This window comes from Pyrgilauda ruficollis, unplaced genomic scaffold (assembly GCF_017590135.1).
Source record: "Pyrgilauda ruficollis isolate IOZ18807 unplaced genomic scaffold, ASM1759013v1 scaffold91, whole genome shotgun sequence".
Taxonomy (NCBI): Eukaryota; Metazoa; Chordata; class Aves; order Passeriformes; family Passeridae; genus Pyrgilauda; species Pyrgilauda ruficollis.
The window spans coordinates 338,335-358,252 of NW_024531155.1; the positions used below are offsets into that span (position 1 = coordinate 338,335).

The window sequence follows — 19,918 nt, forward strand, 5'->3', positions numbered from 1 at the left end:
TTCCTTGGGATTATCAGCAAGTCACTTAAGTCCTGATGAAACCTCAACACACCCACCACAACTTTCCGTTTATTTACTTCTCTGTCTAATTTAGGAAGATGCCTTGTGCTACAGCTTTGAATAGTACCCATGAGAAAGTAAATAAAACGTGGTATCAGGTTTGGTTTGGGGCTGAGTTTCGCCTGTCAGTGAATATTTCTGGCTGTGTGGGTTCCTCTTTTTGGTTACGGTCAGTAGAGTTGTAGTTTCCATCCTCAGCGAGAAGATTTATGATACTGGGCTTTATGATGACTTCATAAATGATGAGTTACTTATTCATAACAAGCTGTTTCTCTTCAGCTGCCTGTAGTTTCACAGGTTTTGGTGTGGCTGCCTGGTTTCTGTGGAGATCACATAAGGGCATTATGAGATATATGGCTGGTTTGGTATTTAGGATGCCTTGTCTTAAATGGTTTCCTCAAGCCATCCCTGCTCTCCTGGGGTGACTGGTTAAATCCTACATATCTGTTGTAGCTGGCTGGCTCCACTGGCAGAGCAGTGGAAATGGCTGGTGGCAGCGGTGGGAATGGCTGGTGGCAGCAGTGGGAATGGCTGGTGGCAGTGGTGGGAATGGCTGGTAACGGTGGGAACGCCTGGAAGTGGTGGGAATGGCTGGTGGTAGCGGTGGGAATGGCTGGAAGTGGTGGGATTGGCTGGTGGCAGCGGTGGGAATGGCTGGTGGGAGCACTGGGAGTGGCTGGATGCCCTGCCCATGCACAGGGCTGCGGGAAAGGTCAGACAAAATGTGAGCTGGGCATTACTTTAAGCCTGTAAGGAGACACTGGGGGAACTTAAGAGGGATTAACAGAAGGTGTAAAGTTTAAAGCGTGTTATTATGAAGGAGGATTAAGCTAAACTGAGCTAATGACACCACTTCTGAATGCGTATCCAAATAGAGGATTCAGAGCTTTGGCTCCACGCTTTTTGTTACTTAAATGTACTTACCTTCTTAAATGTCCCCATAAAGATACGTGCCCTTATATTCCACCTCTTCATATCCTCTGTTTTTCATGTTGAGAGGCTCAGGAGCTGTGTCAGAGGTGGGGCTGGATTTGGTTGGATGGGGTTTGCCTTTTTTTTATCCCTCTTTTTTTTCATTTTAATTTTTCCTCATGATGGTAAAGGCATTTGTGATGACTTGATGGCATTTATTCTTAGCTGATGTGTTTGGTGAGGAAGAAAATAACTTTGCTCATGTTATGCTGACATGTCTTAATGTCTCTGTGCCTCTTCACTTTTATCATATTTCTATTGCTTCATTTTGTTGATCCTCTCAAGGTATTGGATATCTGTGATGTCAGCATCTGAATTTTTCAAAAGCTCTGTACCCTCTTATTCTACACAGTGTGGCGTTGAAAACCAAATACAAATTTGACTACCATAAACTCCCACAAAACGCTTATCTTTCATTAAACAGAGTCATGAATTAACTAACATAATTTTTAGTTGGTAATATTTTGTAAATAAGTAATAAATCAACTAAATTGATTTTTCAGGTGGCAAACTGATTTCAAATAATGTGTTTGCTCTATATTAAACAAATCACTTAGTAACTCATTCTGTGCATAATTTTATCTCGCTACAAACAATGCCATCCGGTTTTCCTTGAGGGTAAGCCTAGAGATCAATATTTGTAAGTAGATAAAAAATGAATATTTAAAAGACAGAGAAATAACTAACCAAAAAAACCCTGATTACAACTGAAATTATTCTATTTGGGCAATCACATATAAGCAAAACAAGTGCAAAGAAAAACAAAAGGCAGAAAAATTTGGATGTCAGAAAAAGTGCAATTCAACATAAAAAATCGAGTTTTTGACTTAATGCTTTTACAGTTAACTCACACAGAGAGTGTTTTACCACCAAAAAAAAAGGCATTAGAAACCTGAGACAAAACATCACAATGTTTAGTTTTTCTTGCTGTGTGGCTTGTAGTATCTGATGAAAAATCTGTCACTTCTCTCTGTAGAGGTCAAACACAGGGATGGTGGCAGTGGCGTTGTATTCTCAGTCTGGAGGAACAGGAATAAACCTTGGTGTCCTGCAGAAGTAATGGTGGATGTCATAGACGGCTCTTACTTCGAGTGCTGCTGTCTCTGACCATCTGAGATACACTTCAACATGCAGAATTTAAAATACAAATGTCCTTTATTAATCATTTGCCTTTTGAGTTCAATGTGTGTCCCTCAGAGCCTCCTGGGAGCAGTCCATGATGCATAATAAAAACAAATATGTATGGCATTACTCCTACTATTAAATTTAATTAAAAAAAAAAAAAAAAAAGGAAGCTGGAAGTTCTTAGTCTCAAGAAAAGAGGGTGGAGCAGGGGAAAAGTGCAGAGCCCATCTAACAATGGGGAGTCCGCTTTATTAGTATTAAAGAGGAAAATGAAATTGCTCTGGCAGCAGTGCAATAAAACACCAGGAAGATTATGTCAGTCTTTGTTTGCACACAGTATGATTCTTCTCTTTCACCAGCCAATTTGTATATTTGAAAAAGCATTTGCTTGGTTAAAATAATGAGCTGAACTTCATCCAACTCCCCAATTATACAAAAAAAAAATCTTAGAAGGAATACAGACAATTGGTTTTGATCAACTGAAAAAAAATAGGAGTAGTGGCCACAGAACACTTATAGGACCTTGCCTACATACCTGCATATACACACACACACGTATATGTATGTATCACAGTTTCTGCTGAGACAGGCAACTCTCAATGACTCTTTTCTGTAGCTGTTGCGGTTTGAGATGGCAGCTTCAGAAATTTAGCAAAATTCTAACTAATTCTGCCTGAAACTTGAGCTGGATAGGTTAGTCTAGGATTACGTCAGAGAAGAGAGACAAAGTGTGAAGTTAAATTTATGTAAGTATATTTAAAGAGACAAGACTAATTATTTTACGATTTAACAGGCAGAAATCTGTGTTAATGAACAAGTTCATTTTTTAAATATATTCCTTTATTCCAGATTGTTTTAGATTACTAGTTTGGGGGCAAAAACACATGTTTTTTTAATATTTCAGTGTTTGAACAGGAGATGTCAACTGATGGGGGAGTGTATCATCTAGAGCATGCATTCAGTGGGTGTAGGTTTGTTCCCCTGTTGCACCAGCTCTGACCTCTTCAGCAGGCACACTTCCATCAGCCAGGGCAGAGCTGAACAAACATTGACAGTTCAAATACGTTTTAAAATGGTTTTGCCACTCCATTAATACCATCAGTGACAAAACTCAAAATCTATTCATTGCCGTTCCTTTCCGTGGTCTGCCAGGCAGCGAGGTGAGCTCAGCCATGCACTGCAGCTGGTGCAGGAGCAGGGTGGTGCCCGGGTGATCCCCTGCAGGTTGTGCTCTCCCCTACTGATGCCATGGATGTTGTTCCCTGTCTCCGCAGGGAGCGGATGCGCCAGTCGGCGATGTTCGAGCTGTGCCAGGGCATGCACCAGATCAGCCTGCAGTTTGTCCGCCTGCAGCTCAGCTTCGAGGAGTACACGATCATGAAAGTGCTGCTGCTCTTAAGCACAGGTGAGTTGGGTCCTTGGTTATGTAGGAGTGCTTGAAAATATTCCAGTTGACAAAGAGATGCGGTGATTTTAACCAACCTGACAAAAGAGCCAAACTGTTTCCAGATGGGAATAAGCCTGGGTTTATGCCTTGGGGTTTATCTATAGTTAGCATGGGAAGTGTCTTTGCAGTTTAAGTGTGTCATGTGCATTGGAGGGACAGGAGTGGCCAGGCACAGGACTTTGAACCCCCTTTCCATAGGGGGACCACACCAACAGACATGCCAGGCAAGTGCCACAGCTGTGGGGATTGAGGGAAAATCCCTGCTCGACATTCAAAGCCACCAGGGTTTGTCTGACTCAACATGACCTTCAGGATAAAAAGATGTGCATTTCCTGTACTGCAGAGCAGGTGATCTTGTAATGCCAAGTGACTAGAGAATGGAAAGCCCTTCCATGAGCTTCTGAAAGTTTAATAGATGACAGTGTGTGCTTCCTTTTTTCTCTTGAGCATCATGCTTTGAGTTTTAAGACACAAAATTACATCTTGGTGCTTGTTACAGCACTGTGTAGTAATTAGCAGATCTCTTGATCTTATCTTACTGAAAATACTGAAAACCTCCTGTCCCAGTGCAATTGTATAAATACACAGGCAGTTTGTACATTACTTTTCCATCAGTAACAGCCTGTAAACCTGTAAGCATATGTTATTCTGTGGAATCCTGCTCCTTTTTGTGGGGAACAACTCGGTGACACCATGACAAGCCAGCTCTGTGGTTAAAGTACCTGCCTTTGAAGGGGGACATGAGGCTGCAGTTCTTTGTCAGAGCTGGAGGGCATTTGGATCCTCTAACAGAAACCTCCTGGGGCTGTAAGTTTTTTGGGATCAGCCATCTCTGTCCCTTCCCTCTTCCAACTGAATTTGTTCCAGCTTGCTGGGATTGGGAGAGACACCACTTTTTGGGGAGCCCTTTGTGTCGTGGCCTGCAGAGTGTGACCCCAGGTCCCACTTCACCAAGGGCTGGAAATGGTCAGCCAGTGAGCCTGGAACAGTGGGGAGGGGCTGTGCTCCAGGCATGCCCTGAGGGGTAAATGGGCTTTTTTTTAAGGTTGTCACTCCTCCTGTTTCCAGAAGCAATGTGCTCAGGGAGGGTTTGGCTCCCAAAGTGTTCTTGAGAGAGTGTCTGGATTGGAGATCTGCCTCTGCAGCATTTTAATCAGCCTTAAAGGGGAAGAATCTTTAGAAAAATAACCTGAAGGTATTCTAAAAATGCAGCAAAATGTCTTTAAGCCAGGTATTTATTATTCTACCCTCTCAAGAGTGTAAACTACTGAGTTATTGCAAGAATCTGTTAGGTGAGATCAGTCTGGCCAATTAACTTCAGTGAGCTGGGGTCACTGTCAAACACACACCACAGTCACTAGAAAACCTGCTAAAAATAGTTTGTTTGGGGAGAATCAGGATATTTGCATTAGAGAGAGAGAAAAATGAGAGCAAAATGGAAATGGAGGTGGTGATAAAACCCAGAAAGTGTCAAGTGAAGGGCAGCAAACCTGGTTTTGAGTGCTTGCACCTTGGTACAGTCTTATGACAGAAAACTCCAGGTTTGTTTTAATTTAAATTCTTTTATTGAATCATGTGATGAATAGAGTACAAGTTATTCTGAAACTTTCATGGTGACCACATCAAGGAAGTTTCACTCCATTTACATGTGGAAGAAACCACACATTACAACTCAGCTGTTTTCTTGCTTTCCACAGACCATAGATTTTGGGAGCTTGCCAACAGTATTGCTGCATTTAATAAGTAAAATCAGAAACACTGGGCAAACCTCCAGAATTTCATGTTTTGCTTGAGTTCTCTTTATTTGTGGTCTTTCTTTCTTCCTTAATAATCTGGCTGGGGTGATAGTATAATAATTTTCAGACAGAACAGTAAAACACATAGTAGTAGACAAAGAAAGAGTAATTCTAACAGCCTGTAAGCACTGTACATATTAAAGGAACTGTAAAACCTGTGCATTTTGTGTGAGGGCCACAGCATGCTCTGATGGCTTTACTTATCTTGATTGGTGCCTCTGTGTTCATTCACCTTGAACTGAATTTGTAGATTTGTTCCAGACAGTTTCTTTTATCTGTCAGGTGACTGAGAGACTTTGAATTTGAAAATTAAATGAACATACGATATTTATATTATGATTGTGTAATATAAATATATAATATTTACCAAGCAGCAGGCAGGCTGGTGTGTTACCTCCTAGGCTTTTTCTAAAGATTCTTCTTTTTGCCCCCTTCCAGCACTTGGTGGCCTCAAGTCCCTGCTGCTCTTGTGGTGGTACAGCTCCTCCTTGTTCCCCATTGCTAAACTTTGTTTGTAGAGACTGATGCTTTTTCTTAAAGCTTCTACTCTGGAGCCATTTAGGGCAGTTGTTACATGCTTCTGATGTGATTTCAGTGGGATAGAGGGCAGTTGAGGGGATTCAGAAGAGAAGGGAATGTATGAACAAGACAGTTTCTGTCAAGAGGTTAAGTCAGGGTAAGCTGAATTGGAAGATCACCTTTTTTTTCCTTTCTCTTTTTAGTAGGTAACTTCCCATTTAGCTTAATCTGACATAGTTTTCTGACTTACTTAGGAAATAAAGTCACTCATGTACAGACCATATTTTATTTTCCTTCTATGGACTGTGCCTAAGAGATACAGAGAAAAAAACACATTTGATGATTAAGCAGTGTTCAATGAATTTGGTTATTAAAACTCAGAATATTTTGAGTAATGTTGTTAATAACCTCTTTGGAGTTTTCATAGGGATCTGATCCTCATAAGCCATTCCTGTTTGGGGCAGAACCTGTAGGAGTGTTTGCAGTCTGTAAAAAACAGGGTATATGCATTTGTAATCAGCTCTGCTGATATTGGTCCCAATAAAAAGTATCAGAAAACTGTGCTTCTGACCCATTTATAAAATGATGATTCCATGATCATGATTCTATCTCTGTCTGGCAGATGGAAACTTTAACAGGACACTAGAAATGCTTACAACTGTCTGTCATGGTCAAGCACTGGGTTAGGGTGCCTGTTTGGAAAACAGTCTTCTGTTCTATGCAGAAAAATAGCTCTGCTTTGTTCTAGATGCTATGCAGATGCTTGCTAACATTCAAAGAAATTTTAGATCTTACTTGATGGCATTAAAATGTGTCACTTGGTCTAGCATTTCTGCAGATAACAGCTGTGATTCTGTACCTTCTCCTCCTCTGCCAAGTGTGGGGAATCATTCAAGAATGATAAATCACGTTTTCAGCTTCTAACAAAACACCCTTGATCCATCTGCTTGGTTTTTATGTGGTTGGATTGCATTGAAAGCAGTTTGGACATGAGGTTAGCATGTGTCCTATTTCTGAGATGTTATCTTGTCCTCTGCCACAGCTCCTGCAATCACACATCTGGAGAGGATGCCTGACTCGCTTGAGAATCTGTGTGATGTTGTTGATCCCTCACCCATGTCTGTAAAATTACGGACTTTGATTAAAGGTTTCATTCCTTCATCCACTGACTGGTGTAACTGTTTAAGTATGCACATCAAAAGAATAAGCAATGCAGTTAATACTAATTTAAGACTGTCTTTTCAATGACAGTTCCCAAGGATGGTCTCAAAAGCCAAGCTGCATTTGAAGAAATGAGGGCAAATTACATTAAAGAACTAAAGAAGATGGTAACTAAATGTCCAAGTAACTCTGGGCAAAGCTGGCAGAGATTCTACCAACTGACTAAACTTCTTGACTCCATGCATGATGTAAGTATAACTCCTCAGGGAGCTCAGAAAACTTAAGCAAAAAATCTCTCCATTAAGGTTAACAAATAGTCTTTAATTGTGTTAACTGACAGGGAGACAAAAAACAACCATATTCTTTCTAAAGGGACATCTGAGAGAAGTTATAGATGAATTAAAGAAGTTAAAATAAGAAAGTAGAAGTCATTAAGGTGAAAGGTTCAAGCGTTAGTGTATTACACATCCAGCATGCCTGATGTGCCAATAAATACGGAATTCATTTGGTGATCTTTTACAGCTGGGTTTGTAATAATGGTGACTTGAAAAGATGCACTGAGTCCTTGAAGCCATCCTGGGTGTTTGAAGATTTATTTGAACTTTTCAAGTGGAAGATTCCTTGTTGGGTTATTTCTGCCACCCTGCCTTATTCCAGCACAAGGTGTTTTACATGTCTCAGGTGTGAGATGTGATGAATGACATAGGAAACTAAAATTTTGGTCTCAAAGCACCTGGGCTGCTGATGCCTCTGCCCAGAGTGATTGTGGTAGATTCCAGAAGGGGTGTCCATAATGTTGAGCTGTTTAGTTGGGAGTAACCTGGTTCTAGCCAGTGTAATGGCAAGTGCAAATTTTACCTCTGCAGCAGCAGGGCTGTATCTCCTTTAACTTGTTCTGAGGGAGCGTGCAGCCTCTACAGAGAAAACAAGTGACCCAGCTGGTAAGGTCTCCTCAAGCTGAGGGTTTTCCTAGTGCCCCCTGAGAGTTCCCTGGGGACCAGCCCATTGCCTGGGCCAGCAAGGCTGGCACCCATCCTCTCCAAAGCTGTGCCATGGTGCAGCAAGTGATGGGAGACTCCTGGGGAGAGTGAGTGACCTTCAGCTGTCTTTGGGTACATGAGAGGAGGGCTCCCAGCATGCTCATTACCCTTCCAGTAAAATCTGACAAACTGCAGCAAAGGAGAAAGCTGCCCTACTCCATCCTGGCTGGGATGGGTTTAGGGCAGGATCTTTGCTGCATGAAGAAGCTACAGCACTTGCTTTTCAGAGCCTGCATACAAATGTGTGTCTTTGTACTCTACTTAAATTTCATTTTGCAGAGACGGTACAGTACGGTGCACTTCAGGTCATATTGGTGTAACAGCCTCAGGTCTGTTTACAGAATGTACATTTGGAATTATTTTTCAAATATTGTTCTGTTGTTCATTAAAACATTGCAAACCTTAGTGGGAGGCAGGGGGAGTATTATTAGTACTGCAGTAATAGCTCATTCTTCATAGATCAGGTTTCACTTGCTCAGTGCCAGCAAAGGAAGTTGTAGTGTTTTAGTGAAGAAAAAAAGGGATGGGTGATAAAATCACTTGCAAGAATTCACATCTGAACCTCGAGGCAGCATAACAAACCCCTGCATTTATGGAGTTTTCCAATCCTCTTCAGGATAGGCAGTGTCTGATTTGTTGCTGAAATGGGAGTGTTTGTGTGGTTAAGGTGACTGGATGACAGGCTCGTGCTTACTGAGAGCACTCCCATGTCCTACAGACATTTTCCAAAACACAGCATTAACCATTGGGAACTGAACTAACCAGAGGAAGCAGGCTGCTCTTGCATTTTATTTAATTTTTAATTAAGCTATTTTTGCATTACTGTTGTTTTAATAGTCAAAGGACTTTTTAAAGAAAGTCCTATTGTCAGCAATCTCTGTTAGAAAGGCTGGTTGTCTCCACAACAGTGTTTCCTTTCAGAGATGATACTGGAGACTTGTTCAACAAGGGCACTTGTTTATTTTTTCTCTTTAAAACAGTTTTTTTTTTTTTTTCTTTTTTTTGCTTTTTGGTTTTTGAAATCCATCAGAATAAATTTAGACTGGTGATAATATTAATGAGAAGTGAGAATTAATATTCTCTCCCTACAGCCTGTTAGTGCAGAATTTCTCTGTTCAATTGATGTGAATGCAAATTTTCTGCTTGGTTCCTTAGTCTAGGAGGAACGCTTCCTCAGCTGTCACCTATGTATTTTTAACTTATTCCATTATAATTTCAGAGGATCAGAATATATTTGGTACTGGGCAGTCTAACTGGAGCTGAGGCCCAGTTTAGGTGCTGCTGTAGTCTTGGCATTGGCATTTTCAGTGCAAGCCTGAAGGAGCTTCTGCACAATCCGTGCTTGTTCAGCCCTCCTGCTCCAGCTTGTGCAGCTGAGCAGAGCAGCATCTCATCACTTGTGGAATTCACTTTACCTGAGTGTAGGGGCAAACAATAAAAAACCCTGCTCCTTTGTACCTCCAGACTTGCTTTCATCAACCTCATTTATAAGACATCTGTCTGAGGAATATATGAAATACACTGTATGGAAATATCAAATTACAGTATGCTTGGCTTATATAATATGAGGAAGAACAAGAAAACCCAAACAAGATGGTTTTACATTGCTCAGTATGCTAAATCATTCATCCACACAGCAAACATATGTGCAGGTAGAAAAGTGCCAAGCTGAGGAAATAAATTTTCAAGAAGGCCAGGCAGGCATTTAAGTATCTGAAAACATCAGCAACTTTATTTAATGATCCATAAAGCCTCAAAGCACTTAAGAATAAGAGATGGAAACCCATCCCAGGCAGACAAGATGAACAGGGTTCTGTGCATGTGCACACCTGTGCTGGGCCTCTGGAGCCTGCCTGCAGCCTGCCCTGTCACTCTCTCTGCCCTGTGGAAGCCGTGCGTGCTGAGGCAGCAGGACGTGGATTAGTGGAGAACATGGCATTGCTGGGTTAACAGCTGGACTCAGTGATCTCAGAGGTCTTTTCAAAATGTAATGATTCTATGATCCCATATTTCCTTCTCGTAGGGATTGTATTTCTGTTGTTTTGGGTGGCTCATGTGCATCATGTCCTGAAGAACCACACTGCAGCAAGGACAGTGCCCCTCTCTACCTAGACCCCAGAAGTTTGGTCTTGTGCTTGTGAATGGCCGTGGGCATTTCAGAGAGAGATGCACATGCAGCACTTGGATGGAGGTGAAGTGCCTGACAAACACCCTCAGGAACATTAGAAACAGATGTCCTGCACATGGTATCAAAAACTTCATCTGGATCCTCCTCAGCATCTCCTGTTGGCTTTGGCAGGAAGGGCTGCATCTTGCATGGCAGGCCTTGTTTCATATAGAGACTGTGCAGTGTATGGTTAGGCAGTTTGCAGAACAAAAGCTGAATTTGGTTTCAATCTGGCTGATACTAAACAGGCTTTGAGTAAAGAGGGCTTTTGTTTCGATGCCATGACATTAAACCCTAATGTGAACCTTCCCCTTGGCAAGGCAGCGCCCTGTGCTGTCATTTGCTTGTTGACATTTTCTGCCAAACAAAAATAAATTCTTTAAGGCTCATGCTGCTGAATAATTAATTTTTTATGGTTCCTGAAGGGAATACTTTATAGCTGAGGTGGATCTTTCCATAGTCTGAGAGTGCCAGGATTTCACTTGCTGAAAGAGCTGACAGTGGGAATAAGGGCATGGATCCTCCGGGGGCAGGTTGCAAGGGATGCTGTGCTGGATGCAAATGTGCCTCTGCAGGTTCCTAATCCCGCAGATACAAAGCTGCAGATGAGCCCCTCAGCTGTCACTAGCGCCTTTGGGTACACTTACTTCTGTTGCTGATCTGCCCAAGTTGTGTCCCACAGACGATGAGCAGTTTGGAGCCTCGTTTTGGTCCCAGTGCCTGAATTCTCAGGGTGAGCATTTTCTCTGTTTAGTGAGAGGATAGATCCAGCCTCTACTCCCAGAGCAGCAGTGATGTGGGAGTGTGCCAGGTGTGTGTTGTGGCAGCTAATATGCATCTGTCAAGTGAGAAATCGATTCCCAGCTCCCTAATGTAGACAGAAGCTACTCTGAGAGTCGTCTTGCTCAGTTCGTAATGGTCAGATCCCTCTACCTTCACATTTGTTGGGGAAGGGCAGAACCCCGCTACTGTTGAAGAGCAAAGGAGACTTGGCTCACAGTTTGTGCTGGGCAAGGGATGAGGATGTTTCATTGCTGTGTGATGCTGTGGGTGCATCCTCCAGGCACAGAACACTAATTGAACTCAGGCTCTTCTGTGGCATGTCCAGGTGTCAGGCGCTGTGGTTTGGGTGTGCACGTGGTTATAAAGGAAACATGAAAAAATGAGTGTAGTTCCTCAGTCAGACAAATACATCAGTCCAGGCAGAACCAGGGTCCATGTTAGCTCTGCCAGATACTGTTAGTGCCTAATCCATAGGTATTTTATCCATCTTTTACTCCTTACTAGCATGAGACAAATTCTCTGCATAGTTATAACCAGAGGCTTTATCCCTTGGTCTTCCCTTGTACTCCCTGTGATGGTGGAAGGCTTTACTCTTGGGTTAGAGTTCAGGATTTCCTAGGCAGCTAGGAACTGGCCACTGTGGGTCACCAAAGGACATACGGATCTTCAAGAATCAGCCTCTAAGCCATCCCAGAAGCAATAACTTCCTTCCTGAGCCCTTGGAGTAATGATTACTTTACATCATAGGATTTTCGTAGGACTGGGAGCAAAAACTAGTATAGCGGTAATGGAATAATCAGGACCTGCTTGGCAGTGGTTTTCCTTAGCCTTCCTGGTTGTTGGAGCAGGAGTTTTGTATCCACTGGGTGAAGTGGAAAAAGCAGGAAGCGACAGTAGTCCTAAACTCACCGAGGGCTCTGCTGGGTGATAAAGGAGCTATGTGGGCAGAGACCCATTCCTGAAAGGGACAGAAACAGGCAGTCTGCAGTTTGAAGTGTTTTGTTTTTTTTTTTTTTTTCATACAGGAGAACACTGAAGTTTCTGACAGTAATAGCTGTAGCTAATAATAGGAAAAAATTACTCAGCATTGTGTTGTTACCCTACTGCTGTCTTAATTGCTGTCTCAGTAGGCTTAATCACAGAGATGCTCCTGATAGAGAAGTGACTGAGGGCTTTCATACCACACTCAGAGATTCTGAGAGAATTTGGAGAAAAAGAAGGGCAGGAATGTGCACCCTTGCAAATCCAATAGTTCTTACCATTTCTGGAAATGCAAAGGCATCATGGTGAGATTTCCAAACTAAAATACATTCTTTTTCCTGCAAAAATGGGGCAAGTGCTCAAAGGTCACTTTAACTGTATTAACTTCAGGGACTTCATTAAAGGATTCTTTTTTTTTTTTTTAATTATGAAGAACAGTATGCCTGAAAAAGTCCATTTTGTAAACACCCCACCCTAATAACAGAAAATTACATTTGATTAATACTTCTGTTTCTCAGAGGTGCTCAATACAGCATACAAATGCAAAAATTGATTAGGTAAAAATACCAGAATTGCCAAGACTGCTGTAGCTCTGAAAATGTTTGAAGCACAGCACACTGCAGGGGTAGTGATGAGAGAATTGGGAATTGTTTTAGTTGTGGCCTTAACTGCACTGCCAAGCTGTGAGTCTTCAGAAGTGTGCTTCAGTAGCTGAATTAATTGAGATTGTAGAAGCCAGGATGTTTCTAGTCACCATTGCACTGCTTCTGCAAACAGCAGTGCTTTCACTCTCACTGCTAAATTGGAGTTGTCTGTCACACTACTGAAGTGGGGGAGCTCTCAGCTTTTCCAGTATAAACCACCAGAAGCAGAGGGTAGAAGTGGTCAGCAAAAGTGTAGTCAGGAGTTCTGAGAGCACAGGGATTTTACAAGGCTTTAAAGAACAACCATATTTGATCTAGGAAATTCATAAGGCACATTCAGAGGTGCTGGATAGCTGATGTTACCTTGCTTGTCACCTGTGGAGACAGTCACTGCAAAGACACAGCTTGTGTGTTCCAAGAGAAAACAAACTTTCTGATATCCTTACTGAAGAGGGAACTCCTCTTTTAAAGCAAAAGACCATCTAAATTATTTGTCTGTTACAAATCAAAACTCTATAAGACAAATGTTGTTTGGGATGCAGAAGCAAGGACTCACGTTTCAAAATTAACATTGCCTGTGGGACTTGAGTTTTTCATCCTTTCAGTGCATCCACATGCCAAGGCTGCTGAGCTGGCAGGGGACTGGTACTTTTGAAAATGCACAGGAGCACACCTGCAGAAAATAGCCTGCTCATGGCTCAGCTCTTGGTCTCACAGCTTTATCCGTCTGACCTTAGCACAGTGTTTACATTTTCGTACTTCTGAGCTGGCTTTCAATTGTGCCACATTTGTTCCTCTTTATTTTAAATTAATGCTTTCCCAGTCCCAAAAAGCCATGTAGCTTTCAAGGCTGGAGTTGAAAAGATCCTGGCTGCAATCCCGTGGTCCTGGTGGCACATGGGGTCACAGGTGTGACACACGTGCTTCCCAGCCCTCCCTTTTTCTTTATGTGGATGATTATTGTCAAATGTGTTAAAGCTGATAGCTTAAGAAAGTGGAATAAAAGTTTTAGCAGACTAAATAGGTATAGAAAATACATTGTCCTTAGGGCTTATACCCAAGTATGACAGGATAGGAGGGTTCTAGGGATTGTCTTTTAAACTGTTGTGCAAACCGAACCATTCTCCTCTGTGGTGAGATTCGTAGTTTGCTGTAATTGTATCCATGCTCACGTGCTGCTTTTCACCCACTGGACTGCTGACTTGTTTATTGACTAGAGTAGGTTATGCTTCCTTCATTAGTGTTGTTTTTCATTTCCCCTTGTCTGCATATTCACCAGACATAAATGTGTACTTGGTACTACTAAAAGCTTGCAAAGAAATCAGAATTAGTGGTTTGTAGGTAGGATTTCCTGTGACCTGTCTCACTGAATCCAGAGGCTCCACAGGGCGTGAGGAAGTAGGAATTCAAGCTGCACAGAAGGCAGTGGGACAGAGGTGATCCCAACCCCCTCTCACATTCAGTGATGTGAAAGAAGTTAAGGAAAAGGAGCACATTCACAGGGTCATTGTCAAGGCTGTGCTGGGGTGCAAGGCTTACTTTGCTTAGGGCCGGTGTTTGATGCCAGAGGCAGGGAGGAGGGAGTGGCAATCACACCAAGACACAGTTTCCTTCACTTTGGTTTTGTGCTGTTTAGAGTGTTTTTGGCACAGGGTGTATGCAGTAACAACCTCCTCCTCAAGGGTAAAGAAAGCCTTTGAACATCAGCATTTTTTCCTTGAAAACCAGATTATGTCTATGCTACTTATTTAGCATGCATCTGTTTAATTAATTAGTGTTGCTTCATGACACGCCAGATCATCAGGAATGACCTAAGCCCCAGCAAGCAGACTCATGTAGTGCTCAATAGCAGTGAGTCATGTGATCTCAGCACTTCTCTGGAATGTTCATAAACTGCTTACATCTTTGCAAGAACAGCTGTGAAAGTCTTGAAAATGAGCAATAAGGTATGGTGCTACAGGATGGAAATGTTGCTGCCCATTTTTTTCATTCATTTCCTTTTCTGCCTTCCAGAAGTCCACTTTTATTTGCTCTATCTTTAACAGGGGCTTTATGGCAGAGTGCAATTCTGCATGGTAAGAAAGAATTGAAATGAAAAACTTGTGTTTGATAAACTACACAAGCAGAAGTGTTTCAAGTCCTCTGCAAGGACACGAGGTGCCAAAATTAATTTAACACTTAGATTTTTAAATAGCAGAGGCTCTTTCCTTCAATCACACACTGTTGTGTGAACTGCAGTGGAAGTTCACACACTCACTGAAACCTGGATGTGCTTCATTCCTTCACATTTCTTAAAGATTGGGAGCAGTCCAGTATACTGTAAGGCTTTAGGAGATGCATTCAGGTCACAGCCACCAAAAAACCTGTAGATTCTGTCTCTATAAAACCTGAAATGCCACTGTGTGACGCAGCATTTGTGTTGTTGAGCTACAAACATCAGCTGCTCTGGCAGTTGTAGGTTGTGGGCCCTGGAGAATGCACTGAAGTTAACCAAATAATCTGATTTAATGAATGTGTATCCATCTGAAGCTGAGAGATACAATAGTTTATGGCTGATCTTTTCCCCCTGGGCAGAAGCCTTTATTTTTGTAGACCTGGAGTCTTCTTGGTGGACAGTTGCTGTTAGTGAAAGGAGAAGTGCAGCTAGGCTGAAAAATCAAATCTGTGGTCTCTTGGGTTTTCCTAGTTGCTGATTTTTAATGAGTCAAGTAGCTCTTTGGCATTTGGGTTCTTTTGTTTGCTTTATAACCCCTGTGAATGGACTGTCAGGTCAGAGTAAGATGGTATTTCTTGGAAATAATCAATTATCAGTAAGCTTTTGTTGTGTGCAAAAATACTGGTGTTTTTCCTGAAAAGTGTTTCTTTCTGTATTTCAGCTTGTTAGTGACTTATTGGAATTCTGCTTCTACACCTTCCGAGAGTCTCAGGCACTGAAAGTAGAGTTTCCAGCCATGCTGGTGGAAATCATCAGTGACCAGCTACCAAAGGTGGAATCTGGGAATGCCAAGCCCCTGTACTTTCACAGGAAGTGATAGAAAATGTCTTAAATGGAAGAACTTTGCCTTAAGTTTCCCTGTGTTATTCCACACCCATGAAGGACCCAAGAAACCATATTTTAAACATGCTCTTTACACTTGTTCAGCAGTCTCTGAATAGTCTAAAATCATACAAAGGGTTTGGGGGAATGGAAAGCAGTTGACTCGGATTTGGCAAGACCTAGATGTTTGGAAATTACCCCATAACCCTAAAACACTTAGAAAATGTTCCTGTTCCTCTGGATGAAAAGCCATATCTAGTCAATAACTCTTTGATTTTGATATTTTAATAGATGGAGTTTTAAATATGCCATGTAGTTTCTGGTATTGTTTGCTTGTTTTAAAAGGGTTCGAGAACTAATGAGAACTTTTTAAAGCTTACCCTTGGTTTGCACATAAAACGTAAAGTCAATATGGGGCATTAATATTCTTTTCTTGTAAAAAAAAACAAAAAAAAAGAAAACAAAAAACAACAACAAAAAAAAAAAAAAAAAACCAAAAAAAAATTACAAACAAAAACTATATATATACACACATATATACACAAACACAAACCCTAACGTGTAAAGTAATAACAGAACATTTGGTGTGGAATACTGTTATCCCCACCTGTGGCATTTGTTATCCCATGTTATCCCATCATAGATGATATACACTGTGTTAAGTGTCCATTTACTATTTAATTCAAAAGGATAAGATGTGAAAAACAAATGCCCTGGTATCAATTTATAGTATCTATTGTGCTGGCTTTACAAATAATTTTTTGCAGTCTTTTGCTGTACTGTACATTGCTGTATGTATAAATTGTGAAGGACCTGAAATAAGGTGTAAGGAACTTTTGTAAATGAGACAAAAAATCTTTAATGGTTAATAGGATGAACGGGAAAGTATTTTTGAAAGAACTCTATTTTGCTGGAGACTATTTAAGTACTATCTTTGTCTAAACAAACAAGGTAATTTTTTTGTAAAGTGAAATGTTCTGCATGCATAATGAACCGTTTACAGTGTATTTAAGAAAGGGAAAGCTGTGCCTTTTTTAGCATCATATCTAATTTACCATCCTACAGTATCTGTTGTAAATAACCACGCTTAACCTTTTCAGTTGTGTTTTAAGCCTTTCTATTTCTATTTTCCTCCCCTTTTGTCTCTCTTGCAAGCGTATGTGACTTGAGCACATTTTAGAACTTCTGCTTCATATATCTGTAGGAAAGTACACATTTTTGTGTTTGCCACTTTACCAAGGTTTCATTTAACAAGACAAATTATGGTCTCTCTCCAAAGCTTTTACCAGCTTAATGATCTAGTGAGTTCTTGCCCTCTATTCCCTTTCTCTCTCAGGGGAACAGGGGTGAGCAACACGTTGAATGATTTTTCTTTCTTTTTTTACTAAGGTTTCCCAGATTGTTTGGTTTTGTTTTCGGTTTTGTTTTTTTCCTTTGAATACTGGATCTATAAAACATCTTAAAACGTCAGATTATTATTTCAGATGGGGGAGATTGATTTCTGGTTATGCTGAAGGGAACATGCAGATCATTACAGTAAGTATATCAAAGAGATTTGTACTGGTGAGAGGGATGGTGAGGGATGATAAGGGCAGATAAGCTGAGTAGAATTTTTAGTGACAAACTAAAAGTGTCTGTAATTTTTTAAGCATTTTTGTAATAATCAGGATACATCCAAGAAGACAAATGTTCACACTACAAGTTCAACTCAGTTGGTCTGATTTTGTCTCAAAAATGTTTTTCTCTAGAATAAGACTGCAAAGAAAAGAATTTTTGAGGTGATTGTCACTATTTCACAATTTATAAGCAACTACAAGATTTTGGAGTAGAATAGAGGACAGGTGAACTTTTCTGAGGCTCAACTGTTGCTACCATATGCTCATGTTTAAATAGAATAGTTTTTCAGAGTCCTAATCTGTAGTGTTCTCTCTGGGTGCCACTGGTATTTTTGAGCTATAGTGTGTCCCTTGGCCGGTCGGAATGTAGCATTTCTTGTCAATGGTGGTTGAATTAAGAATTCTACACCCTTTCTGAACTCAAATTTGGAGGTGCAGTGTGGTGCACTGAAGACAGTCAACGCTACTTGTCTTTTTAAATGACACCTGCCTTATGCAATGGGTAATCTGTAAAGACTGTATTCAGAGAGGTTTTTTTATATATAAATATATACATACATATATTATTTGCATTTTGGAAGTCTAATTCATAGGCAGATCTTTAAATACTGACCTGCACAGCAATATGAAAGCCAAACTTCCAACATGAGATATACAGCATGCAGACTGGTTGTTTACAGTAAAGACACAGTCATACATCCATCTTTTAATTTAGTTTTGGGGGTTTTTTTTGGTTTTTTTTGAAGTCTAAAATAGAAGATTTCAAAGCCAGGTTCTGGGTGAATACAGTCTGCAGCAGCTTTTTATATTAACAAAGTTACTGCCTCCTTTTCTGTCTCAGAGTAACTTTGCTTGACTAAAATAGCAAAGCCATATTCTACACTTCACTGTTAAATGCCTGTCCCAGTCCAAATTGTTGTCTGTTTGCTCCTATTTTTGTACCTTATTACTTTTAATCTTGGTTTGGTACAATTCATAATTCACAGAAACTTCATATAATTAAACACACTAAATTAGTTTTAAAAAGCAATTTATATCTTTATGCAAAAACGTATGTCTGTCTTTGCAAACAACTGTAAGCAGATTATAATAAATCCTTTACTTTAATCACCTGTTGTTTATGAAACCATTCATTGATTATTATTTTTTTGCTAGACATCATTGAAGTAATAGATACAATTGGATATAGATGTTGTAAGAGGCAGTATTCTCTTATCAAGGACACTTACGCAGAATAGCCATCACTTTTTTATCTAAACCTGTGTACAGAAAAAAGAAAAAGAAACCCAAAACCCAGCCCTAGTTTTTAGCTACCGGGAAGTTCGTTACATTCTTTTGAATTTGTTTAGAATGAAATAGGCATTTGTCTCCTGCAAAATACAAGACAAACTATAACAGCTTTTAGAAAGTGGGCTTTTGTTCATTGAGCTAAATTATTTTGTTGTAAGAAGGAACAGGGATATGGAGCAAGAGCATTGTATACACAGTTAAAATGTAAAATATTGTAATGTACTGCAGTGGGTATTTCAGGAATACTACACATCGTGCCACTGAGCAGTTGCACGGAGTAAAATAGAAAAGACTAAAGTTTGCAATATCAAAATCTTATTAAAAAGATACTTTACAATCAATCATGCAAAAAGCTAATTCACAGGGTGGTGTTTTTCACTGACTTGTTTAAACATTTATGAAATTTAAAAATTCTACAGTTAATGCACTTTTAATTGTTTATTAAAGATTTGACTTTTTTAGAGCAATGTTTTCAGCTGGAGGTCAATGACTTGATAAGATAGACAGCAGTTCTGAGGCCAGGAAGCTCAGAGGAATGTTTAAGAATTCTTGGAGTTTAAATAGATTCCTGGATGAAAAAAGCAGCCAGCAGTATGGTGTAAACAGTAAAATCTATGCATAATGATGCATTTATAATTAGGGGTTTGCTTCTGTATGTTTAAAGCTTTTTAAATAAATAGAAAATATTGTTTGGTCTTTATGTTAATGTCTGCAAGTACCTATTTTTCTTTTTTTTAATACAAATTGTACAAATATACATGAATTAAACTGGTTTGATTGCAAGTATTTCTTGCATTTTAATCTCAGCTAGCTGCTGGTGCAGTGATATCCTTAGAGGCAAGCCTTCTGCTCATGTAGGAACAATACAGAACCAAAGAGTGGGTTGGGTTGGAAGGGACCTTAAAGATAATCCAGTCCCAACCTCCAGCCTTGGGCAGGGACACCTTCCACTAGACCAGGTGCTCAGAGCCCTATTTAACCTGGACATGAACACTTCAACATAAAGTAACTTCAGATGCACTGTAGCATCTCTCTTCAGACAGCTGGAGTGTTGGTTCCAGCAATGTCTGTCAGCTCCAGGTGTCACTGCACCTGCGATGGCTTCAGCCAGGGAGCAGCTCCTCAGGCTGTAAGACAGGGAATGTCCAGCACTGAGCAATGTGGCTCATTGCACCTGCCTCCCTGTGCTTGACAAACCATGTGCTGATACTGTCCTGGGCATCCCACTTGAAGAAACAAACCTTCAGTAGCCAGACCAGTCTGGGCTCCAGTTTTTGTTA

The 19,918-nt window shown here is 40.6% G+C and overlaps 1 protein-coding gene across 1 annotated transcript in view; it reads left to right on the forward strand.

Moving 5' to 3' along the window:
* Window positions 1-19,344, forward strand: part of NR3C2 (nuclear receptor subfamily 3 group C member 2) — a 191,152-nt gene extending 171,808 nt beyond the window's left edge. Inside the window, exons 6-8 of the mRNA XM_041489215.1 lie at window positions 3,432-3,562; window positions 7,171-7,328; window positions 15,572-19,344. Coding sequence (XP_041345149.1) covers window positions 3,432-3,562; window positions 7,171-7,328; window positions 15,572-15,727 — 445 coding nt within the window. The 3' untranslated portion in view covers window positions 15,728-19,344. The remainder of the gene's footprint in view (window positions 1-3,431; window positions 3,563-7,170; window positions 7,329-15,571) is intronic.
* The last annotated feature ends 574 nt before the right edge of the window (window positions 19,345-19,918 follow it).